This window comes from Phoca vitulina, unplaced genomic scaffold, assembly GCF_004348235.1.
Source record: "Phoca vitulina isolate PV1807 unplaced genomic scaffold, GSC_HSeal_1.0 scaffold3, whole genome shotgun sequence".
Classification (NCBI taxonomy): Eukaryota; Metazoa; Chordata; class Mammalia; order Carnivora; family Phocidae; genus Phoca; species Phoca vitulina.
In genome coordinates, this window is record NW_022589706.1 from 27,181,237 (window position 1) to 27,208,132 (window position 26,896).

Below are 26,896 nucleotides of genomic sequence, written 5' to 3' on the forward strand. Positions count from 1 at the left end.
CACCTTCCGACCAACATTTGGTATTATTAGATGGATTAATTCTTTTTTTTTTTTACACTATTAATCACATTTATTGGGCTTTCACTGTGTACTACACACTGTGTTATTGGCTTTCTATGCCATTATCACATTTGATGGTAATAACGATCCCTCGAGGTAGATACTATGATTGTGCCCATTTTGTAGATGAGGAAACTAAGCCTTAAAGGCTGCAGAATTTGCCCAAAGTCACGCAGCTAGTAAGAGCCAATAGATGCATGAATTCTTAATTCTAGAATAATAAATGACCCTGAGATGCTGCGGGACTAAATAAAAATCAATTTTCTAAAGGCCATTTAGAATATTTTTAGAACAATCAACAAAGGTTGATACAAAAAGATGGTGTCTGTTTAACCAGACACTACAGGCAGCCAGGATATCCAATTCCCAAGACTTTCCACTTAACCAAGATCCTATAAAGAACTGAACATACGAGTTAAGTAACTATTCTAGAATCGATCCCGCTGTCCAGCATTACCTCATCTTTATAAAAAACAAGTTAAGACCCTACAGTTTGGCCCCTAACAAAGTGAGACGTTTGGGTAAGAATCACTTCTGCTTTCAGGGAGAAGGGAAAGGCTAGCTTCTTACTATTCATTCTTACTCATCAACCATAACAGGAAGTCTTCTCAGGCCCAGGGAGGGCCAGCAAAAGGGAACAGCGAGGGAGCCGCAACTCTCTGTGGCACTGGGAGGCCAGCTTTGTGAAACAGGCAGAGGAGAAAGGGGCCAGCTGAGGTTTTCATTCCTGTTGAGGCTGTTAGAATTCAGAGAAATGTCTTTAAGGAGATGATAAACCCACAGAAGTCAGCTTGTATAGAAGACAGGATCACAGTGAAACAGACAGCACTGGGCTGAACTCACAATACCAAGAACATCTTGGGCAAGTTGCTTAACCTCACAGAGTTTCCATTTATTTATCCCAAATGGGAGTATTTGTGATTTTTGAGGGAGATAATGAATATAAAGTGGCTGGAATCGTGCTTGACACAGAAGAGTAGTTATTATAGTAAGAAGCTTTGGAATTCTATACAAGCCTTACATTTTTACATGTTGGGATGGAAAGACTTCAGGATATACTATTAAGTGAAGAGAAACAAGGAGAGCGTGATATCATTTGCATAAAATCTGGTCTGTCGGATATTTACTTAGGTTATCTTCTGGCCAGGCATTGTTCTGAGTAATTTACAAATATTAACTCACTTTACCCTCATAAAGGTGCTGAGATAAGTCCCATCTCTATCCCCACTTAAACTGGGGGGAGGAGCCATCAGGTAACTGTCCCAGGTTGTGCGTACTTGGGCCGGGGGTCTGAACCCAGATGAAATCCAGCCCCAGCATCTGTGTGCTTCTGCACCACACCAGGCTGCCTTGGAAGATAACACGTGTCCTTATAAGACCCACAGAGGAGAGACAGAGAGAGAGGAGCAGGTGGGAAAACAGGCAGAGATTGGAGTGCAGCCACAAGCCAAGGAATGCCTGGGACCATCAGGGCCAACAGCCCTGCCGACACCTTGATTTTGGACTTCCGGCCTCCAGAACTGGGAAAGAATGAACCTCTCTGTTGTTTTAAGCCACCCAGTTTGTGGGAATTTGTTACGACGCCCACAGGAAACTGGCACCAGGGTCTACATACATATGCTGGTATATGCATAAAAATCTTAAGAAACTGTTACCTTTGAGCAGAAGAACCAAAGGAGAGAGAGATTTTTACTCACCGTTTCATGCTCTTTTGTCCTTTTTGAATTTTTTTACTAGGTACATGCATTGGCTTTATTTTTAAAACAGTGACAGGGAGCCTGGGTGGCTCAGTCGGTTAAATTCCCACTCTTGATTTTGGCTCAGGTCATGACCTCGGAGTTGTGGGATCAAACCCCAAGTCAGGCTCCACGCTCAGCACAGAGTCTGCTTGTCCCTCCCCCTCTGCTCCTCCCCCTGCTCTCTCTCTCAAATAAATAAATAAAATCTTAAAAAAAAAAGTGTCATAGTGAGATAGGTAAAATAACAGTCTAAGAATGGCAAATATACTATCCCAATATAGACAGAGCAAAACATTATTTTGATGATTTTTACTTTTTAAAAAACTGCCTTTCTCTTTCCCTGGAAAATCAATCAATAAATACTTGTGTCTACCAACAGCTTTAAAACAAGCTATATGAAAATTATATCATAAAATATACAAACCACTAGAAATAAAATTGGTAACTTAAATATTGATATTAAAATCCAAATCTGCTGAATAAAAAAAAAAGAAGACAAGCCACATGCAGGGAAAAGATATTTGCAATACATATAACCACAAAAGGATTAATATCCAAAATATATAACGAGTTCTTACAAGCCAATAGGAAAATGACTAACAAACCCAGTGGGGGGAAATTAGCAAAGGATATAAACAGATGTACAACAGGAAAGTAAATAGATCAAAGATATAAAGAATGCATCCTCATTAGGATATGGGAAAATACAAATTAAGACACCCAGGACATACCATTGTACACACCTGGGACGGACAAAAATTAAAACATCTGATAATACCAAATATTGGTCAGAATGTGAGGAAATAGGAACTCTCACGCATGTTCAGGGATTCTGATTTAAATGGTCTGGGATGGCACCAGGCATCTGTATTATTTTAAAAGCTCTAAAAAATAAAATAATCTCTCCAGGTGATCTAGTTCCAAAGGAACAGGGCACTCTGAGATCTAAATGCCATCCTGAACACATCCCCCTCTAGTGGTCCATACTGTCCTCAACTGCATCCCGCATACCTCAGGGCCTAGAGGTGATGTAGGCGTCCTGACTGTCACTGCTCATTCCAGATCGCTGTTCCTCCCTCCAACCCTTGAAACCTACCCCTCCTGGGTGCACTCATCCACAGAGGCCCATCACTCCCTCATTCACTGAGCATTTCAGCGCTACTCACCATCCCAAAGCAACACTGCCCCTACCATAATTCTAATGATTTTAATAGCTATGTAGAGATTCTTTCATTCCCCCAGCTTCTTAGTTCTTGGATATTCTCTCCTCTAATAGATCTTATACTGCAACCTACCTCAGCCATGCATTCCCTCATAATACCCTAGATATTATTATTACCAATGGCCATATCCTCTCCATAATCTCAATCGCCAGCATCCCACTCTCCAGCTACCACCTCCAACTCTTTCCCTCTGCTGCCAACAATTCCTCAGCCCCACTGCACTGGACTGTGGGCATCCTTTTAATCATCCCTCTGCATTCACCCTCAACTCCTTTCCTCCTCTGTCCTCTACCCAGGTTAAATCCAACTCATCCCTGGACGGACTATACTGAGCCTGAGCAGCTGGTTGCGATTGGAGAAAATACACATCCATGCTGACTGGTTTGTTTTTTTTTTTTTTTTAGATTTTATTTATTTATTTGAGAGAGAGAGAGAGAATGAGAGAGAGAGCACATGAGAGGGGGGAGGGTCAGAAGGAGAAGCAGACTCCCTGCCGAGCAGGGAGCCCGATGCGGGACTCGATCCAGGGACTCCAGGATCATGACCTGAGCCGAAGGCAGTCACTTAACCAACTGAGCCACCCAGGCGCCCCATGCTGACTTGTTTTACTTGAAATTCATGACTGGGTCCCAATCTCAAGAGGGAGCAGCAATCCTACTACCCTTTCTACTCCCCTTCCCTAGCCCATTTACTCTATCTTATACCTCCTTCCCTCTCTTATGCTTCCAACACCTCCTTCCTTCCCCTCTCTCAGCAGATGATGCTTCATTTTTCATGCAGAAAATAAATGCAACCAGAAGAGCATTTCCTCATCCTCCCCCCAAAACTCTACTAGCCTATTTGCACCTGTCTACCTGTACTTTCCTCTCCTCTCCTGAATGAACTTTGTCAAGAGCCAACGCCTCCCCGTTGAGCACTGAATTCCATTCCTGCTTGTCTACTCAAGAAAACCACTCTTTGGGCGCCTGGGTGGCTCAGTTGGTTAAGCGACTGCCTTCAGCTCAGGTCATGATCCTGGAGTCCTGGGATCGAGTCCCGCATTGGGCTCCCTGCTCAGCAGGGAGTCTGCTTCTCCCTCTGACCCTCCTCCCTCTCATGCTCTCTGTCTCTCATTCTCTCTCTCTCAAATAAATAAATAAAATCTTTAAAAAAAAAAAAAAAAGAAAGAAAACCACTCTTTCACTCTAGCAATTATCTTTCCTCTACTATATCATCATTGTTTTGCTCTAATATATGGTTCTAATTAGCGTAAAATGCTACATTTTCTCTCATATTTGAACTCCCAATCTCTTCATCTTTGTTCCTCTTTACACCGGAACTCCTTGAAAAAGTCACCTTAGTCACTGTCTCTAAATATTCTCCTTCCATTCTCTCAAAACTACTCCAATCTGGTTTCTTTCTCCACCACTCCAGAGAAATTGTTCTTGTTAATACTCCACATTGCCAAATCCAAGGGTCAATTCTCAGTGTTCATCAGAACTCTCAGCAGTATTTAACACAGTTCAAAGATCTTGAAATTTTTCTTAACTTGGCTTCTGGGACCCCATACTCCCTTCCTCCACTCTCACTCCCACACACCTCCCTCCCAACTTCATTCTAAATCACTACATTCCTTCCCAGTCTCCTTCTGGGTCCTCCTTATCTCTCTGACTTGGCACAGCCAAGACTCAGTCTTGACCCTCCTCTCTTCTGCAACTCCATGCATTCTCATCCTGGTTCATGGCTTCAAAACTACCAATTTGCTGATGATTCCCCAGTTACTATCTCCAGCCCAGACTTCTCCCCTGAACTCCAGACTCTTACATCCAACTGTCTACTAAACATTTGCTAAACTTTTCTTGTTAAAAATCAAATGCTTGAATCCTCACTACCTCAGACCACAAACCTGTTCCTTTTGCATCCTTCCTGATCTCAATAAGTGATAATTCTATTTTTTAAAAAAAGATTTATTTATTTATTTTGAGAGAGAGCACAGGGAGGGCAGAGGGAGAAGGAGAGAGAATCTCAAGCAGACTCCAGGCTCAGTGTGGAGCCCGATGTGGGGCTTGATCTCCTGAGCCTGAGAGCATGACCTGAGCCGAAACCAAGTGTTGGATGCTTAACTGACTGTGCACCCAGGTGCCCTGTGATACTTCTATTCTATTCTATTCTATTTTTCTATCATTCAGGTCAAAATCCTTGGACTAATGTGTGACTTCTTTCGTTTCCTCCAACTCCACATCCAATCCTTCAGCAAATTTTACTGAGTGTTTCTTTGAAATATCTCCATAAGCAAAACACCTCTCATGCCCTCCACCACTCCCATGGTGGCCAAATCCATAGTCATCTCTCACATGGATAACTGCAATGGCCTCCTAACTGGTCTGTCTGCCTCTGCTCTTTCCTCCACCCACCCACCTTCATTCTCTCCCAACCCAGTTGGAATCAGACACTAGAATCATGGCACACATCTACTCAAAATCTGTAAGGATTCTCTTCTCATTCAAAGTATAAGCCAAAATCCCTACTGTGGTTTGCAAGACACTGACTAGTCTGCCTCTTGTCTTAGACTCCACTACCGCTATGGCCTCATTCCTTCCACTCTGGCCCACCCTCCCTCTGCTCCAGCCACACTGGCCACTTTCCCATTCTGTGAATGCACCAAGCATGTTCCCACACTGCTCTTGCAGTTCTCTCTGCCTAAAATGGTCCCCACATATCACCATTGTTGACTCCCTTACTTCTTTAAAATCTACACTGAAATATCACTTCATTGCCATGGCCTTCCCAGATCACAGTTGCTCCCACCCATCATTCTGTAGGCCTATGGGCACTATATCCTGCTTGACGCCACCAGCTGGTATGTTCTCTAGTTAGGGTCTCTCCCTTTCAACAGAATGTAAGTTCTTTGAGAGCAGGACTTTGCTTTACTCCTTAATGTATTCCCAGCATCTAGAGAAGATCTAGGTACATAGTATACTCAAAAAAGTTTTGTTTAATTGGGGCGCCCAGCTGGCTCAGTCAGAAGAGCATGTGACTGTTGATCTCAGGGTCATGAGTTTGAGGCCCATGTTGGGTGTAGAGATTACTTAAATAAACAAATAAATAAAATCTTTTAAAAAACCAAAGTTTTGTTTAATGAATGGTTGTGATGTAGGCAGGATGGGGCCAAGGGCCCAGAGGGGGTCCCACAGGACCAGCCAAGAGGGTCCTTGGCTATGTGCAGGATAGAAATCGAATGTGAGCCAGGAAAGAGTGAGAGCAGAGTTTATTAAGGATATAGAGAGAGAGCAGATACAGATAGAGCATCGGGGAGACTCAGGAAGGAAAAGGAAAGAGAGTCTCTTTTTTGTTCGGGGCCTGGGGTTTTTATTGAGGATTATGGTCTAGTGTATGTGGCCACTCAGGCATCCAAGAACTGGTCAGAGCAAAGACAAGGGTCCAGGTGTGCTCGATAAGTCACGTATCGCTTGGAGCCAGGGGGTCTTGGCATTGAGATGACTAGAGCCCGTGGTCTGCAATACGGTTTGTCTGGTCATTTGCACCCAGTCCTTTCTTAGATGTTACCTATGGTGCTGGAAGACTAAAGAAATCATTAACTCCTTGTCTCTTACCAGGAAGACATGTACTATTTGTACTATGAGGTACATGTAAGGTGGGGGTGCAGGTCCTAGCAAGAATAGAAGCGGGAAAAGGAGCAAAAAGCAGATTTTTATGGAGTCTCTTCAGCTTCCTCATCTCAGTTGAAGCACACAGGAGAACAGAGAGTTTCATATATCTAGTAAAGGTGACCTGGCTCTTCCATTTCTAGCCCGAGATACCAGGAAGCATACACAAAGATGGCCATTGCAGCACTTTGTGCAATAGTGAAACATGAAATACATCAAATGTCCATCAATTGGGGAATAGAAAAAATTGTGGATATTCATACAGTGGAATCCTATTAAGACTTTGAAATCAATATACTAGATCTACACATATGAACATAAATGATTCTCAAAAATATGATGAGTAAACAAATGTATAGGATGTTATTTATAAAATCTTAAAACATTGAAAAAAAATTCTATTTCGTATCTATGTGATGTGGGAAACAAAGGCAGAAGAAAAATTATTAAATTTCCTTACTATCTACAGCCTATTGAAACAGGCAGAGGGACATTCCTCTAGGGACTCAACTGCCTCGATGTTAATACTTTGCTAAGAGCAAAAGGCAATGTTAGCCCGACCCTCCAGGATCCTGTAAGTCTACTTTAACATATAAAAATTCCTTTGGAAACCTCCTTTATCTCTACCCCCCAAGATACATGTTGGCAATCATCCCCCAAGCATATGACCCGCCGATATACATCTGAAGGGTCTCATGACTCAGGTTTTATTAGACAGTAATAAATGACTTTTTCCCAGCAAGAGCTAGCCCCCTCAAAGTCCTGGAAACCGTGCTTCCAAAATTCCTTAGAGACTCACGCTATCCTGAACCCTCTCCCAACTTGGAAGTCTATAATGGGCCACTCCTCATGACCCTCGTGCCGCTCTTCCTGCCCACGGGTCCTGTGCCCGTGCTTTAATAAAACCACTTTTTGCACCAAAGACGTCCCCAGAATTCTTTCTTGGCCATCGGCTTCGGACCCTAACATCTTTCCTACATCATATGGATAAAGGTACGTGCAGTAAAGTATAGAAATATGGGTGGGGGGACGCCTGGGTGGCTCAGTCGTTAAGCGTCTGCCTTCGGCTCAGGTCATGATCCCAGGGTCCTGGGATCGAGCCCCACATCGGGCTCCCTGCTCTGCGGGAAGCCTGCTTCTCTCTCTCCCACTCCCCCTGCTTGTGTTCCCTCTCTCGCTGTGTCTCTCTCTGTCAAATAAATAAATAAAATCTTTAAAAAAAAAAAAAAAAGAAATATGGGTGGGAAGGATATACAGCAACCTCAGGACAGTTGTTACCTTCAGGGAAGGTGGAGAATGCAAGGGAAAGGATTTCCAACATATCTTTAACATTTTTTTTTTTCTTTTAAAAGAAGGTTCTAAAATAAATATGACAAAAAGAAAAGTTGTTCGATCTACCTATTGTCATAATATTCTCTACTTTTTTTCTTACACAAACAAGTATTTGTCATATTATTCTCTGCTTTTCTATATGTTTTAAAGACTCCGGAATTTTTTAAATGAATAAAGAATTTTTAAGTTGCCAAAAAATCACAGTTTTTGTAATAAAACCTGGTGGGCTTGGAAGCAGCATCAGTCGAGTAAAAAGGCGTCATTTGCGGTCAGCAGCGAAACTTGTTGCTGGAGTTGCTTGCTTGATAGGCTTTTATTGGAAAGATGTGGTTTGGGTCAAAGGAGCAAAGGAAACCAGCCCTTCAAAGGGAATGTCTGATTGCGCTTTGCCGTTCCGCGCAGCAGGGGGCGCAGGTGGGGCAAAGGTACCTGCTGTCCGTAGGGGGCGCGGGAGTCACAGGCACCGTGTTTGTGTCCATGGTACGCCAGAACACACCTGTCATACCTTTTGAACAAAATTTGCTAACACTCAGAACTGCAGCACTCGGAAAGAATCCGTTTTTAAAATTGTATTTTCCCTAACTTATATAATATATAGGTATATACATACAGATGTACTTACAAGAAAATATTTACACTATACATACGCTTTTGTAAACTTCCCCCGGCCTCGACTTAAAATTGGCTATGCCTGCCTTCTTTGCATGCCAACAAATCGAATGGATAGTTAATCATTTTTAATGGCTGCAGCATATGCGACTGTTGGAAGCTGCTATAATTTACTTAACCAATCGTTTATTGTGGGACGGATTATGTCCCGGTTTTTCCGGGCATAAACAACAATAAATATCCTTGTACGTACATATTCGCACATCTGACTGTTTACTTAAGACACATTTGCGATGTGGAATTCCTGGGCCAAAGCTAATGCTTTTGAATTTTGATCCACATTTCCAAACTGGCCTTCTAGAAAGCGTTTTCGTTTAGTTGGTTGGTTTTAAGTCAGATTGCACTCCCTCAGGCAAGGTAAGGGAAAGCTGTTAACCGCACAATCGGGGCACCGTAAACTCTTGCTGAACTTTTGAACGATCCCTTCCCGGGGAAACTGCCTGCGGGGTTTTCCGGGCGCCTTTAAAGGCAGGAAACTGCTGCGGGGAACCCCGAGACCTCCCCCAGGTGGGGCACAGACCTGGAGAAACCAAGCTTCCCAGGGAGGCTCCCAGCCCAGCCGGAGGGGGTGCCGGGGCGCGTCCGCCGCGCTCGGGCTCCGGGGCGGGCCGCACGCGGGGGCGGGGCTCCTCCTGGGCCGGCGGCGGGGCGGGGCAGCTGGGCCGGCCGCCCCCGTGGCCCCCTCCCGGCCCGCCCTCCGGCCGCGTCCCCGCCGGCCCTGCCGACGTGGCGGGGCGGAACCCGCCGGGCGCTCCCGCGCGCACTCGGCAGCCGGAGCGGTAAGAGCCCCGGGCACCTTCTCCCCATCCCCTTCTCGGGGCGGGCGGGGGAGTGCGGGCACCGCCGTGGCGGGGTGGTGGGGAGACCCTGCCGTCGCTCCTTGCCCTGGCCCCCGAATCCTGCCCGCTGCGTTAGTGGGAAGCCATCGGCAGGGACTTGGCACCGGGCGCGGGACCCGGGAGGACCGGACTTTGGGGTGAAGGTCCGGGGAGGCGCGGGCGGCGCGGCCGAGGGCCCTGCGTGGGTGCGGGCGTGTGAGTGTGTGTGTGTGAGTGTGTGTCGCTCCGGGTCCACGCTCATGCACACACCCACACGCCTGCACTCGGGGTCTGCTCCCTCGGCCGGCGCGAACCTCCGCGGAGCCTGCCTTGTGCTCTCCAAGTATCTGGTCCCGGCACCCAAGCAAGGCTGAGAAAGTTTCCTCAGGGTCCCAGGTCCGAGTCAGAGGCAGGCTGCAGGGCCCCCCGCCGCCGGGCTGGGGGGGGGGGCATAGAGGGAGTGGGTCCCCATAAGGCAAAGGCCTCCATCCCGGGGTTTGCCAGCCGTTGGCCTCGGAAAACCGAGCTCTGGCCTTGGAAAACCGAGGAGCTCTGGCCTTGACCTCCCACTCAACTTCATCATCTCTCCGCCTGCAACCTCGCTTGCTCTTCCGCCGCAGCCAACACCCTAAGCCAGTACCACCTGGCTTCACAGCCCCCGGGCTGAGCCTACCCCCAGCTCCCCAGGCCCCGCTCACCCACTGTCTCCTTTTATGCCCTGGAACCTGGTGAGTATTTCCAGCCATCTCCGATCAGGCGCCTGAACTTCACTGTCCTTTCCTGGAGTAGGAAGACATCTCGGTCTGGGCTAAGGGCTGTATATCTGTGCCCTATTCATCCCATCAGTTCCCATCCTGAACGTTAGGGGTACGAGCAGGTGGCTTCTAAAATCAGTGTCTCTTGAACCCCAACCCGAGGTAACCGAGGAGACAGCCTCTCTCCCCAGAGGCCTCTTTCTGCCCTCTTTTCCTCCTAGTGCCCCTTTCCAGCCTCACCCATATTCACCCCCTGCTCCCTCCTTCCTTTCCTCCATCAGAGCCTGAGCTCAGGAAGGACTCTGATAACTCCATACATTGTAAGCTTTAAGCAAAGGAATGAAACTTCCAGGGTGGTATTTGAAACACGAGGGAGCCAGTGCAGAAGGAATTTGAGGGCAAGAGGGAGCCTTCTAGAATACCAAGGATTCAGCCCATATAAGTAGCCATTTATTTATAAGTCTGGCTTATGTCAAATATTCTCTCTCTTGAATCAATATCAAGCAATATATTTCAGTTCTGTAAACATCTGAGGGTCAGAACCCAAGCTAAGTGCTTGTTGGTCACAGTCCTGGAGAAGGAGGAAATGACACAGAGACAGATACTCCTTAGGAAGTCAGTGCAAAGTGTCACACAGACACACAGCATGGAAGGAGAAGCAATTAATTCTGGGAAAAGAGTGGGGGAAATTAAGGAAAATTTTAGAGTAAAAAGTGACACTAGACATAGGAGTTTGCCAGGCTGTTGAAGGCAGGGCAGCCCAGGCAGAGGAACCAGACAGGCAAAGGCAGGGTGGGAGTGCTTACAAGCTGTGGGCACTAATGGAAAGTCTGGTGAGGCAAGAGCGTAAGGTGTCCTAAGAGTTGCAAAAGGTGGATAAAGAGATCGGAGCTGAACCATGAGGGGCCACAGATGTCATGCAAAGGTGTTTAAACCTAATGGTTTTTATTTATTTATGTTTAAGATTTTATTTATATATTTGTCAGAGAGAAAGAGAGAGAGCACAAGCAGGGGGAGCGGCAGACAGAGGGAGAAGCAGACTCCCAGCTGAGCAAAGAGCCCGATGTGGGACTCCATCTCAGGACCCTGGGATGGTAGCCTGAGCCGAAGGCAGATGCTTAACCAACTGAGCCACCCAGGTGTCCCAAACCTAATGGTTTTTAAACAGGGGAGCAAATAGGTCCCATCTGTGTTTCAGAAAAATACATAGGAGACTGGTGGAGGCTAGACCCGAGGAAACAGCCTGGGGCTTCATAAGGGGGGAACAATTGGGAGCTGATTAACCTCTCATCCAGAGTTTTTGTTCCTGGTCCTCATTGACCAGTCCTTTTTAAAATTGGGGGCAGTGATTTTACATAGGATATCGTGTTAGCAAATTCGTATTTTGCCAAATGAGACCATTTAAAAAAATCTATCCACCGCACTATTTCATAAAATGAAAGATTTTAATACCAAGAAAAGCATGAAGGCTAAACTTGCAAGATGAAGGCAGTCCTTTAATAAATGTAGATTGATGAAAAACTTGTGATCTTGTCCTCATTTTTCTCTAACATCATGGGCTGGTCCCAGTCCTGCAGTCTTTGGGGTTTGGGAACCAGGTATCCAGATCATTTTGTCCCGTCTTACTCTGCAGAGGAGGAAGTGAGGAAGCCCAACAGGACTGAGTTGTGCGCCCACAAAGAGATGGTGCGACCAGAGCATGCTCTTTCTACCTCAGAGTACCCCTCCCCCCCAGCCACCTGCTCTGCTCTTCTTCCATACTGCCTCCTGGCCAGGCCACACATTCATCCCGATTATCTAGACTTCATTCCTGAAGCCGGGCATTTGCACATACTCTTATCCCACCATGCCTGAGTATTCCTATCAAAGCCACTTTTAAGGTTCTTTGCACTAGGTCAGTCTCATTCCAGCACATCTTTCCCTTATTTGGTGTGCTGTTTTGTATCCTCACTTAACCATTGCATGTTAGCTTGAAATAGTTTCCTGGACCTTCATTGACCAGGGATAAGATGAAAACAGATTAGTCATTTTCTGAAGGATAGTAGCCATGTCTTCCGTTTTCAGCTTATTTTTGGAGCCCATGATGTTGCTGCTCCAATACCTAGCATAGTTCTGGGAGCATTTTAGGTGATGAATGAATTTACTCATGAAAAACTAACTTATTCCCAGCCCACAAAGGCTCCTTTATATGCTACTCTTCCTCCTTGAAGTTTTCTAAAGAAGCGTCCTTGTTTCTGTGGGTTGAGTTTCGCTAGCATCAAAGCCACAAGACATGGCTGCAGTGATGAGTGTTCCAGACCCTAAATCGGGAGAGATTTGTGTCTGACTGCTTCTGGGGCACCCAGGCCGAGATGGGGACTGGCCCAGGAAACAGCGTGTGTCACAGCTGTAGTCTGGGTGGACTCCGACGGTCATTGTGCCCAAACGGCCGTGTCTTTAGGACACAACAGTTTCTAATGGCCTCAGATACAAGGGCACAGTCTTCAAACTGATTACATCTCTCCTGTCATAACCAGAGGAGATGAAGGTCTACCAGAGCAAACGAAGAAGATTTGGGGGTTTGGTTGTGGTTTAGAGAAAATGGAGACCTGTAACAGGTCGAAGTAAATAGAGATTAAAGATACATACAGTTAGCAATTAAAGTAGGGCTGAATATTATGGTGACCATTTTTATTATCCAAACTGAGGTAAAAATACAGTCTCTGAAATGTATAAGTTGCCCGTAAATATTTTTAACAGTATGGGTTCAACACCTTAAAGCTGATCTGGGGTATTTCTGAAGGGATGGCTTCCTGTTGCTGGCTGAATGCAGAGCAGTTAATATTATCAAAAAGGTTTTTGTCACAGCCAAATTTTCTACAATTGAGGCAAATGGACCTAAGGCAATTGGACCCTCAGCTTGTTCTTAGAAGCTTGATGGAGTCCATGCTGTCTGTCCTTTTAGGGCCTCTGGCGAGGACTGCTCTAGAGGCAGGACTCAGCTAACCCAGTCAGGCTTTGGGGTGCTCCCACAATCAAAGCATAACTAGAAAATCTCTATCTCAAAGAGCGCTAAGCTGCTGAACTCAATATGATCTTATGCCCTGGGAATCGAAGGGCAGATTGCCCCTGTACATGATTACTTACCAATCCACATATCTTAAGCATTTCCCATTTCACCAGTGAGAAATGGTTTCTAATTTCCCTTGTGCATTAGCACAAACTAAACTAAACTAAAGAGGGTGGTAGTGAAACCCTCTCTAGAGGGGGACACCCGATTACAGATTTTGAATGCTAACTCAAGTCCTCTGGAGAGTGTGTTCCTGAATAGGGCATCTCAGATGTTAACCATCCACCCCTAGGCTGTAAATTACACCTAAGTTCCATGTATGTCACACAATAGATGCTGAAGTATTTCAGAGCACCTTATGAACAGCATGGCGACACATGTAGGGCAAAGCATAATCAACAAAGTGTCCAAAATGCTTTTTATTTGCCTGTGAATGTTTATTATAGCCAGGTTTCTTCTCACATCCCTGCTTATAGAAAACTGAAATCGTTTGGAACGCCTTAGTCATTCAGATTAATAATAAGGATTTTCAAATTACTTTACAAAGAAATGAAAATATCAGACAGTGCCTATGACCAGCTATTGATGAATACAAAGTGGGAACAAAAGTGATGCCGAAGCATCATTTATTCATGGACCCATTCTCCTTATACCCCTAGGACCCAGGCGAGGATAGGATGAAATAGAAAAATGTTTGGGTCATGGCATCCAAGCAATGTTCTAGACCATGGGTTGGCAAACGTTTTTGTCAAGGGCCAGATGGTAAATATTTTAAGTTTTGCGACTTTGTGGGCCATAACATCTTTTTTTTTCTTTAAGATTTTATTTATTTGTCAGAGAGAGAGCAAGAGCGCAAGCATAAGCTGGGGGAGCGGCAGAGGGAGAGGGAGAAGCAGACTCCCTGCTGAGCAAGGAGCCTGATGTGGGGCTCTACCCCAGAACCTGGGGTTGCTGACCTGAGCCAAAGGCAGACGCTTAGCCGACTGAGCCACCCAGGCGTCCCGGCCATAAATTCTTTTCAGCTACTCAACAAAGCTGCTGCAGGACTAGAGAAGCTGTAGACAGTACAGCAACAAATGAATATGTCCGTGTCCCAGTAAAATCTTACTTCCCGTAACAGGCGGAGGGCAAGGCCTGGCCAGCATGCTGCAGTTTGCCAATAGCCCAGTCCTGCCTCAGGGATTTTCAAGAAGATTTTATAAGTTTCCAAAAGGACAGCAGCTTCTCAAGTACCCTCGCTCAAATTCTGCCTTCCTCCCATAAGCCACGGCAACTACCTTTCCTATACAGTGGCCTTGTTTCCTTCTTTATCATTTCAACTAGGCATTGACCATCCTCCCACCTTCACTCTCCTCAACTTTATATGCCAGCTAAAGGGACGTATGCATTTTTTTGCCTTTCCCACCCGTAGACTTGTTTACAGGAGTGTTATTACTGAATTCAGGATTTTTTGTTTGAAAGGAAACATTCTAACTTAGTTCATTGGGAGGTGAAGGAAAAAGGGAAGACAATATGGATCATTTGGAACCATTTGCTGTAAGGTAGCTCTTGAGTAGTAAATGGGGTAAAGGCATTTTCTGCTTGCTTTCATTTCAAATTACATTTTTAAAAATTTTAACTCCAGTATAGTTAACATACAGTGTTATATTAGTTTCAGGTGTACAATATAGTGATTCAGCAATTCCATACATCACCTGGTGATCATCACAAGTGCACTCCTTAATCCCCATCACCTGTTTCCCCCATCTTCCCACCCACCTTCCCTCTGGTGTCCATCAGTTTGTTCTCTGTAGTCAAGAGTCTGTTTCTTCGTTTGTCTCTCTCTCTCTCTCTCTTTTTTTTTCTGTTTTGTTTCCTAAATTCTACATGTGAGTGAAATCATATGGTATTGTCTTTTTCTGACTGATTTATTTCGCTTAGCATTATCTAGCTCCATCCATGTCATTGCAAATGACAAGATTTCATTCTTTTTTCTGGCTGAATTATATATATATATATCTCACATCTTCTTTTTCCATTCATCTACTAAGGGACACTTGGGCTGCTTCCATCGTTGGGCTATTGTAAATAATGCTGCTATAAACATAGAGGTACACCTACAATCCAGTAATCATACTACTGGGTATTTACCCAAGAAATACAAAAACACTAATCCAAATTACATTTTAATTTTAAGTCTCCAAAAATAGTAATATAACAACACACATATTCGTTGAGCTTCCCACTATATTCAAGAAACCACGTTAAGTGCTACATAAAATGTGAAAACAAGACAAGGAAGACCCTTGTCTTCATAGTATTTACAATGTGCTGCAATAGCAAAATGCTCAAGTAACTCTAACCAAGGTGAGATGGCCTCATCTCAGTAGTAAGTGGGAAGGCCCTGAGGATGTAGGAACAGGATGGGGAGGGATGGGAAAGTGAAAGGAAGAGCAACAGGGGAGGGCTGAACCCAATGTTGAAACCATCAATGTGAACCATAATGAGAACCTGAGCTAGCTGGGTGGCCATGAGGTGAGAGGTAAAAGACAAGACATGAATTCTGAATCAAGAGCCTCTAGGATTTGGGCACTGAGTGAATGTGAGAGAAGAGGCTGCAGATACATTTCTGATATGGTTCAATTTCAAAGTTAGATGTGGGTTCAAATCTCAAATCTGCCACTTACTGAAAGTGTGACTTCTGAGCCTTAGTTGTCTCATCTGTAAAATGGAGATCATAATATCTAACTCACAAGAGATAATACATGTAAGGAGTCTGCACTTAATAGGCACTCAATAAATGATAGCTATCGATGTTATATATTCTTGAGAGAGTGAAGGTTTAGTTAATGACAGCCCTGAGGTTTTAAGCCTGGGTTATTGGGGAAATCTAGGCACCATTAAAAGAAACACAAAAGTCAAGAGGAAGAACGAGTATTAACAGTAAGACAATAGGTTTCCATTTGGATGGGAAGAGATGTCCAGCTGGCCATTGGAATTACTTATCCAGAAATAGAATTTTTTTTAATGACAGCATTATTAACATGTAACCCTATAGATTATATGTATTATATCTACTCTTAATATATTGAGATATAATTCACATACGACAGAATTCACTCTTTGAAAGTGTACAGTTCAGTGGTCTTCAGAATATTCACATAGTTGTACAGCATTACTGCTATCTAATTTTAGAACATTTTCATCACATACCAAAGAAATCCATACCCATTAGCAGTCCCTCCTCATTCCCCTTCCCTTCAGTTCCTGGAAACCACTAATTCACATTCCATCTCAATGGAATGAGGTAGATATTTGAAACTCACAACATTGAGAGTGGTGTGTGAAACCCTGAGAAAGGAATGTGATTCACCAAGGGAGACAATGTAGCACGAGCAAGGACAATAGCCAAACAACCTTAGGGACAGCTGTGTGAGGGACCAGAGTTACATGTGCATGTGATTCTAAGCCTGTACTCCATGTAACCAGTATGTTAAGTGGCTTCTTACACACTGCGGCTTTAGCAGCAACTTGGGGTTTGACCAATTGGTAAACACTGAGGTCAACAAAAATACCCACTGATTTGACTGAGACTTGGCTTCTGGTGTAGTGAGAACACTGTGTTTTCATGTTAGCTTAAGAAAATTATCATCTCGAACTAGCCTTGTAGATCTGTGCTATCCAGTAAGGTAGCCACTTGCGATGTATGCCTATGTAAAATGTAAACATAAATCATTTAAAATTAAATAAAATTTAAAATGTAGTTGCTGGGGGCCTGGGTGGCTCAGTTGGTTAAGCATCTGACCCTTGATTTCAGCTCAGGTCTTTGTCTCTAGGTCGTGAGCTCAAGCCCCGCATTGGGCTTCATGCTGGGTGTGTAATCTACTTAAAAAAAGGGTGGGGGGGGTACCTGGGTGGCTCAGTCAGTTAAGCATCCGACTCTTGATTTTGGCTCAGGTCATGATCTCAGGGTCAGGGTATCGAGTCCCACATTGGGCTCCACTCTCAGCAGGGAGTCTGTTTGAGATTCTCTCCCTCTCTCTCTGCCTTTACCCCACCCCTCTCAAATAAATAAATCTTAAAAAAAAAATGTAGTTGCTCAGTTGCACTAGCCACACTTCATATGCTCAATAGGTACATGTGGCTGTTAACTACAACATCAGAGAGTGTGGACATAGAACATTTTCATCATTGCAAAAACTTCTCTTGAATGGTGCTGTCCTATATGATACAATAACTTGCACGCTTCGTAAAGAGTTTTCATCTTTGTAGGTAATTTCGTAATGGTGACATGGCTCATTTGACTTAATACTGCACTTCTTTCCCTTCCAACTCCTCCTGTGTTTCCCTGTGTAAACTGTTGCCCAGCAGAGCCCAGGCCTTCACCAGCTGGTGTCCAATAAAGCACACTTATGTGTACGTATGTCTCTTTCTCAATGGGACTCCCTGATGCTTTGCAAAGCTAAATGTCAAGTAGTTTTCGATAAGCTCTCGGGTATTTTCTATGCTTATTCTCATTATTGCTACAATTATAATTAATAAAGTGATATTAAATAATTTCACAGATAGAGATAATACTCTTAGTTCCCATATACATATCCCCATATACCACGTAAGAGATCCATGAAAGTTTAGAGAGAGGGTTGTATTAGTTTTCTATGCTGCTATAACAAATTACAACAAACTTAGTGGCTTATAACAACACAAATTTATTCTCTTACAGTTCTGGAGGTCAGACGTCCAAAACCAGTTTCACTGAGCTAAAGTCAAGGTATTGGTAGGTCTGGTTCCTTCTGGCATCTCTGAGGGGAGAATGGTTTCCTTGACTTTTGCAGCTTCTAGTGGCCACCCGTAATCCCTGGCTTGTGGCCCCTCTTTCATCTTCATCACCCCAAGCTCTGCTCCTGTCCTCTCATCACCTTCTCCTCTCTGTAGTCAAATCTCCTTCTGCCTTTCCCTAAGGACACTTATGATTTCATTTAGGACCCACCCAGATAACCCAGGATAATCTCCCCATCCCAAGATCCTTAATTCAACCATATGTGCAATCCCTTTTGCTGTATAAGGGTAACACTCACAGATTCCAAGGATTAGGATATGGATATATTTGGGGGCCATATTTCAGCCTACCCCAAGGTTACATAAAGTTTCTTATTGGTAGAAGAAAGTCTTCCCCTACCAGATTTGATTTTGGGGGTTTTGGATTAAGGTTTAACAATTCAGATTAAAGCAGAAAGTGTTTGTAATCATGTTGACAGATATTAAAATGTCTGACGATGCTGGTGACACCTCAGCCATTAGAGACAAAGCAGAAATTGCCAAGATGCCCGAGAGTGAGTTTTCATCCAAAGACACAGAAGCGCGCTGTGATTCAGCTATGATTTCAAATGAGCCAACAGCAGCTGATGCCAGAGGAGATGGGCATGAAAATGCCACCGTCCAGGGTGCAGAGACTACTGACACTGGGCATCTTGAGCAGCCCCAACACACCAGTGCCACGGAGCCCCCCCTCAATGGAGAAGTGACTGAGGATGCACTTGCTGAATGCATTGACTCCGTCAGCCTCGAGGCAGAACTTGGATCTGAAATACCCCTGAAAGAACAGACTAATCCGGTAGGTGTGGTTCATTCGATTCAGTTCAACCTAAGTTCTTACTGATACCTGTCATGGGCACAGATCAGGGTATTTTCGATGCTTATGGGGATCAGGGGGATTCGGAATATACTGTGACATCACCTCTGTCTTCAAAAGGGGGTTGTGTGGTGAGAAAAGGCATATATGAGAAGAATTGGTCATTATAACATTTGCATTTTGATAATTGTGGCAATAATAGTAACAGCCACCAAGACTGGCTACATCCTGTATGCCAGGCACCCCGCTAGCCCCTTTATAGGTTATGTAATTTGCTTCATCCAATGGTTCGTTGAGGTTCTAAGCTGGATATTATTAACCTTAATCTGTAGACGAGGCAATCTGACTCAGAGATAGTAAGCAGCCTAGTGAGATATTAAGCTACTTGGTAATAAAGGGAAGATACTGAAATATTGAACATCATGAGTCCAAGTTATTAATGAGCCTGATTCTACTCTAAACAAGTCAGTGTTTTTTTTAATATCACTTAACTTTTAATACATAGTTACAAATCCACTGTGGGGATGGATCTTAAACCTTCAGATCACTGTTTTATCATCACACACCACCTTCCAGAGGACCAGAGGCAGAGCATGCTCATGGCCCGTTCCCTTCAGTGCCTGCACCTGACTTTCTGGGGGATAAGATAGACCAGTGTCTCCCAATTGGTTCCTTGTACAACATCAGTTATGATCGTGGAGCTGGGTTTTCTTGGCAACTTCACCTTCAACCACATGGGGGCTGGTGGGGATGGAGAAGCATTCAGCATGAAAGAAGGAAGCAGGCCAATCCTGCCTTCCAGAGGAATGGTCCAAGATGGGGAATCAGGGTTTTCCCTCAGTCAGGCCCCAGCCCTGCTCCTCTGACGTGTCCCACCACCGGTTACCTCCATGAAGAGACTCTACTGCATGCGATCAATGAAGGGAGGAGACTACACAGGGAACCAGGGGGCCTGGCTTCCCCCCTTGGAACTAACATTACCACTCTCAATTTGGGCGAGACACCTAATTTCTCCGTGCCTCAGTTTTTCCCTCTGTAAAATGAAGACTTTTGCACATGAATAGGACTAGGTATTCTTCTGACTAATGTCTTGTGATTCTTTTATTCAAAGTCAGGTTCCTTGTGCCTCAGTTTCCTCAAGGGGTTTGACTTGTAGAACCATTCCGAGAGGAGACAGACTTCCTCAGTGTTGCCCATGAACGGAGATGTTTAAACAAAAGCAAACAGTGGTTTGGCAGGGATGTCGGGGAGAGGATCTGAGGACCAGCTGAGAGTTTGAATGAGATCTGGTAAACGCACAGACACAATTTCGTCTGTGAGTTCCAAGGGTTCACAGACTCTTCAGAGCCATCCACGGACCCCCTAAGGGATTAAGCACTCCTAGACCGGAGGTTCTCAACTCTAGCTGAACATTTCCACCACTGGGAAAGCTTTAGAAAATGCTGATGCTGTAGTAGTCAGTTCTCCAGAGAAACAGAGCCAGTAGGATATCTATTTAAAAATCCTATAGCTAAAAATAAACAAAGAAAAAAGGAAATAAATAAATAAAAATCCTATAGCTATATCTACCCATATACCTGACTCTGGAAACTTCTTCCTGCACGCTTTCTATTGTGGGAAGCCCTGGTTCTCAATTCTTATCATAAGTGCTGCTATTAATAAATACCTTTGTACAGTAAGAAAACCACATCTTGGCCGCAACATTGTGACCTGAGATGACCTAAAGAAACGTCACAGGCTCTACTAATCCAAAATATATATGCTCCTGATGGATAGATTATACATTCCAATTCCAGACTTCTAATAATGAAAACGAGATAGCTAATAAAGATAGCACAATAAAAAGTCAGTGTGTGCCTACATATCTGCCTTCTTCATTTTTTGAGCAAACTGAATGAGTCCTGCTTTTGAAAGCTCTTTATAAACCTTGATGCTACAGGGTTAAAGCCCAATTAAGCAGACAGATACTGCCCTCCTCTTCCTGCATGACCCCGATAGTTTTCAAGGACTTGGAAAAGAGTATTTCTTCATCATGAAGCATCCCAAAAGTATCTGGATGTAAGTGCAAATATTGGCCACGGGGTTGGGACTGTGGCTCTGGGTGTATGTGTGTGGCATTGCACCAGGAGCTCAGATGAAACCAAGATGTGGGAGGAATGCCCGTCAGTATGTTTGTTCTAAGAAGGCAGAAAGCCGATATGGCTGGTGGAAGGGCCTTGCGGGAAGAGGATACCTCTTCCACCCAGGTCATATTTAAACACTTCTAAGTAGGTACAAATTTAGTCTCTTTTTAGGGATTACCCAGAGAAGGGAGTTCTACTATCTCTCTTGGTAACTTATCCTTTTAAGTCTATACAAGAAGTCAATGTTGCGCCTTGTCTTCAAGCATTGTTCATTTGCTCTATTTTTTATTGTCTTGTTGGATACTTATGAAAAATCCTTTTGCAACGATGAAAACAACTATTTTTCTATTGATCTAGAAGAGAATTAATTCTAAAGAAAACCTTGAATCGAAAGTTCATTTATAAGTTGACTGTATGGATCTTGAACACAGGTCCCCTGAGGAATGGCAGGTCCAATAGGAAAACAGACAAGCTCAAAAGCCTACTCGATCCCAGGTATATCTGAGTCTAAAAGAATCTCATTATCCCTTTAAACAAGCTTCTGTGGGAAAATGTCTGCATGTGATCAATGAAGGGAGGAGACTACACAGGGAACCAGGGGGCCTGGCTTCCCCCCTCGGACCTAAAATGAAGACCTGTGTACATGAATAGCACTAGGTATTCTTCTGACTAATGTCTTGTGATTCTTTTATTCAAAGTCATGTTCCTTGTGCCTCAGTTTCCTCAAGGGGTTTGACTTGTAGAACCGTTCCAAGAAGAGACGGACTTCCTCAGAGAGGAGGGTGTTTCCCATGAACAGAGATGTTTAAACAAAAGCAAACAGTGGTTTTGCAGGGATGTAAACAAAACAAAACAAAAAAACAAAAACAGCAACAACAAAAACAAAAAGCTGGCAGAATAGCCTTTGAGAAAGCTTAAACCAGTATCTTCTAGGACACACTAGATTTTGTGATAATGTGCTTAGCTGTATGCATATTTTTTTCTTTAAGTGACTTGTATCTGCATAGTCTCTTTGGGTCTGGGTCCCCTCAAAACCCACCTTATTAGCTTCGCTTTTGCCTGAGTCAGCCCAGTGGCTGTAACCTGGCAGGTAGGGCTGTGACTAGGAGGGCCCCAGAGAAGAGGAGGAGGCCAGTGGTTCTGCCAACTGCCTGGCTGGCACCTCTGCTTTGAAGGATCACACCACTCACAGTTTATGCACTCAAAGAAGCGATCTCTGTCCTTGGTGTTCCTTCTTTTTCTCGTCCATTATGATGTACAGACTAGAAGCCACTGAGTTGAGACTTCCTGCAGGATCTACTCTACAACATCCATGAGAGATGGCCCCCAAACTCATTTGAACATTGGAGGTTAGACTCTCGAAGGCCTCTACCAGCCCCATGACACCACGTGTTGTGCCCAGGAATCTGAGTGGCACAACTATCTTCAGGATGCCTACGGTCTAGTTGGAGAAGGGAGTGTTGTATAAAAGTAATGATAGCATATCCTATAGTACTAGATAGGACAGACACAGGGGAAGCCTTAGATGGGGCACTTAAATTAATCTTCAGGAATCAGGGACAACTTCAGCCTCAATTTAGAGATGTTTGTCTGGAGTGCTAGTCAGGAGTGACACTTATTTCCAGAGATTTTTTCTCAGAACTTATAAACTGGCCTATCAGCCCCTACAAGATCTGATGTAAATCAAATTTCCCTAAGTTCTTAACACCAAGAAATGTTACCCAGAGTGGAAAAAAAGTCATCTCTACTGTTTAACACCAGTACATAAGGTCAATTATGAAAGTAAAGAATTCCAATGTTATCACTAAAGGTACTCACAGAGGAAAACATAGACTACCACCGGTTAGTTCTCTCCCTAGAAAAGGAAAAACAGAATGTATAAGGCCATAAAATTGCTGTCAGGGGAGACGAAGGAGAGCGAACATAGACCAAGACACACAGATGGCAGATTTTTGCCTCTTCAATGAATAAGTTAAGTTTGCTTCTGTTCTTTTTGAGTATTTCCCCCTTTAAGCCTACTCTCCGTGATGGCACTCAATGTTTGGCTTTGGTGGATGCTGGGGCAGTTTGGCCATATAAGGCAATCCTTCCTAAATCTGGTGGTATAGTGGAATAACCTAGGGAGATTGTTAAAAATTCAGATTCCTAGGCTCTACACTGAGATTCTTATTCAAAAGACCACAGTGGGAGCTAAGACTCTGTGTTTTTAGTAAGTTCCCCTTAGGTGAGACTCTTGCGGTCAGTCTATGGACCAGTGTTTGGAAACTACTAAGACTAGGACACAGAAAGAGCTAGCTGGGGCATCGGGTGAGATTGAGAAGATGGTGAGTTCAGTATTGAGCATGCCATGTGATATCCAAGGGAAGATATTTTGTGGGCAGTTGGTTATAATAGCCTGGAGCCCAGAAGAGAGATTTGGAAACCATTAATACTTGAATGTTATTTAAGAAATGGGAGTGGGTGAGATTGCCCCCAGTGTTATATGTAAATAAAGAAGCACAGAGGCCAAGGCCTTGGCCCTGGAAGGTTCCTGTCCCTAAGCCAATTTGGCTCTTAGGTTCTTTTTGATAGGTTGTGGTAGCCAGAAGTTGAGATGGTGAGGGTTACCTCTTTTCTTCATGATCTTATCACATTCTATAAGGGAAATCAAATCACAAATTACATTGTACCACACTGACATTTTAAAATTGAACATTAATTAACCAGAAAATTAAAAACAGTTCACGACAACTGTTTCTAATGTAGGCTGGAGAATATCCCATTGTTCTGTCCTTTTAGGTGCTTTCATCGCCACCCTGAATGAGTTTCACTCAAGACAAATATCTAGAATTCTAGAGGCAGGGTTTTCTTCCTTTAGAGCTGGCATCAAAAAACTAGAATTGCCCAGAGTTCAGAGCTGGATAGAACCCCATTTAGCACAGGGCAAAAACCTTTCTTATGCCCTATTCATAAAAAGATAGAAAGAGGCTCTAAAATACATTTAGCCATCTGTAACACTTAAATACCTTTGATTTCACCATGTAGACAGAGTGCTAGTTTATAGTTCACCGTGTCTACCAGTTAAACCCACTTCTGCAATTCAGTATGCTAATTAGCAAAGCATCAGGTGTTAAAAAAGTGACAGATAATAGAAATGCTCATGATATATGCCTCTGGAGGATGGCTTTCCCGATTAGGATGCCAACTGACTACCCTGAACCATGCATATTTTATTGGAATGCTGGTAGCACTTGGATTGCAGCTTCATTAAGCACTCCCCATAATATCATAACACGCATTTAAAAATTTTCTAAAGTAAACTGAAATCATCAAAATAAAAGATGGTCCAAGAAAGTAAGAATCCAAAGATACGGCATGGAAGCCATGAGAAAAGAGTAGTTTAAGAATGGAGACGTGGTTAAGCTGCAGATGCTAGTGAAAGGTCATGAAATAAAATGACTAAAGGAAGTCACTGTGACATTGATGAGAATGGTTTCATGCAGTCGTGGTGGCCATGGGAGAGTCCTGTGGCAGGTGGAGGAATGAAGGGGGGGGCAGGTATGGACAGTAGGCACGTCTGGTAAGAGGTGAAGAAACAGGATGTAGAGCAGACACCAGATAGGTTTGAAAGAAACGTTTTGTCATTGTGATTTTCATTTGTTGGTTTTAAGGTGGAGGAATCGTATACATGATTGAATGTGGGAAGTAGCAGGTGGAGAAATGTTGAAAAGCCAGGAGAGGAGGGAAGACCAACCCACCCAGACCCAGTGGAGTTCACGTGGAGGTGATAGTTATAACTAAGAGGAAAACATCACTTCCATAATGCTAGAAGGGAAGGAAGTAATTGTGAGTGGAGGCGCACTTAAGTTAGATTTGTGTTTAGATGGGTTTTTGGTGTAGGCCAGTGTGTGTTTGTGTATAAAAAGGACTACTCATGAGGCGTCTGGGTGGCTCAGTTGGTTGAGTGTCTGACTCTTGATTTCAGCTCAGGTTGTGATCTCAGGGCCCTGGGATCGAGCCCTACGTCGGGCTCTGCACTCAGTGGGGAGTCTGCTGGAGATTCTCTTCCTCTCTCCCTTTCCCTCTGCCCCTCCCTATCTCTCTCTCTCTCTCAAATAAATAAATCTTTTTAAAAAATTTAAAAAATAAAAAGGACTACTCGGACTTTTAATTTGGTTTAAACAATTAGTGTTCAATGTATTAAGGTTATAAATTCAAAAATGCGATTCTTCCTAGGCTTTATATTCATCTCACAAATCTTACTCTATTTGGAAGTCTAGCAAAATTGAACAGGCACTTTCAAGGGACTTTTGATGAATGCTTGGTCCTTTTTACCAACTTAAGTATGTTCAAATACTTTAAAACTGTGTCTATATGAATGTAATGTATTCCGTTTTGTTTTTTAAGCACCTCATTTATCTACTCAAACAAAACCTGGCTGAGTGCATAGGAAGTATTATTAAATGAAATTATAGAGTAGACCTAAAGATTTGTTAGATGTTATAATACCATGCATAAACTTAGGAAGATTTCAACTTAAAATCAGAAGTCTAATCATTCGGGGCGCCTCTGTCGGTTAATCAGTCGGTTAAGCCTCTGCCTTTGGTTCAGATCATGATGCTGGGGTCCTGGGATCCTGGGCTTGAGCCCCACATCAGGCTCCCTGCTCTGTGGGGGAGCCTGGCTTCTCCCTCTCCCTCTGTCTGCCACTCCCTCTGCTTGTGCTCTCTCTCACTCTGTCAAATAAAAAAATAAAATCTTTTAAAAAAAAGTCTAATCATTCAGTTATTCACTTTAAATTGTTTTTTTTTTAAGTTTCACTTTAATTTCTTAAACAATAGTGCAGAAAAGACCGAATATGCATAAAAATATTAATAGCCTGATGTTGATGCTTTAAACCTTTCTATATTTAATTTTAAATATTTCCAGAGTGGAATGATACATACTCACCAAGGAAGAAAATTACTTGGAAATAACCAAGGCCATTTTCAAGCAAATATTTTGACAGAACTGCAGGCATCCAGAGTGATTTCCATCTCCCTGAATGTCACACTGAGCCCCTTTTTAGAGCAGCTATGTCATGAGTAACAAAACTTAAAATGGGTTTGGTCTCACAGATGTGCGCTGTGGACAGTACCTGATTCTTGATCTCCTCAAGGACATAGGACAACCAGGTTGATCTTGGATCTTTTATGACAGGTACTTTCGTTTCCATCTAAATGTTAAAGACCTTCAAATTTAATGGAATTCTAACATTTGTACATTTTTTCTATCTAATGACACATTGTAAATTTGATAGCCTAAAATAAATTAATGTATTTTCCATTTAATGATAAAGACCTTTAAATGGGACACCAGATATGTACATATCTTTTCTATTTAAAGAGCTTTGAACTTGATGGAATCCTGCATTCTTCATACTCTTAGGACCACACAACAGTTGCAGATGTTTAAATGATCTTCAGTTGAGTTTTGGATATCCCTCTTGATCAAGCCAAGTCTGATTTGCTTTTGTGAAATGAGGTCATTCTTCTGAGAGCTTATGAGAAGGGACAGGAAGTCAAGAGTTCCCATCTGTTGGTCTCTGTTTTCTCGGCAAATTCTTATGTGAAGCTGTCTGTTAAAGGAGATGGGGGTCACATGGGATGAGGATGAGAAAAAAAGTTTTAAAATAACCATATTTGATAATGAAAGATCTGAGTAGATCCATGCTGCCTACTTTATAGACTCATAAGTGTGTAACATTAAAGCCATTTAAAGCAGAGACAATACTCAAGATGAGAATTCATGTTGAATAGTTAGTTTATATGGTTTTTATATTAAATGTGCACATTTAGTCATTTGAGTATTTGCCATTGATAGCGAATATTCTTTGTAGCTGATCACAAGGT

At 43.5% G+C, this 26,896-nt stretch overlaps 1 protein-coding gene across 2 annotated transcripts in view; it reads left to right on the forward strand.

Moving 5' to 3' along the window:
* The first annotated feature begins 9,368 nt into the window (after positions 1–9,368).
* FAM114A1 (family with sequence similarity 114 member A1) overlaps positions 9,369–26,896 on the forward strand; it is a 67,941-nt gene continuing 50,413 nt past the window's right edge. Inside the window, exons 1-3 of one of the 2 annotated variants that reach the window (XM_032400199.1) lie at positions 9,412–9,449; positions 17,995–18,048; positions 18,530–18,885. In XM_032400199.1, the coding sequence (XP_032256090.1) occupies positions 18,538–18,885 (348 nt within the window). In that variant the 5' untranslated portion in view covers positions 9,412–9,449; positions 17,995–18,048; positions 18,530–18,537. Of the gene's footprint in view, positions 9,450–17,994; positions 18,049–18,529; positions 18,886–26,896 lie in introns of both variants that reach the window. The other variant, XM_032400198.1, reaches the window with a different exon arrangement.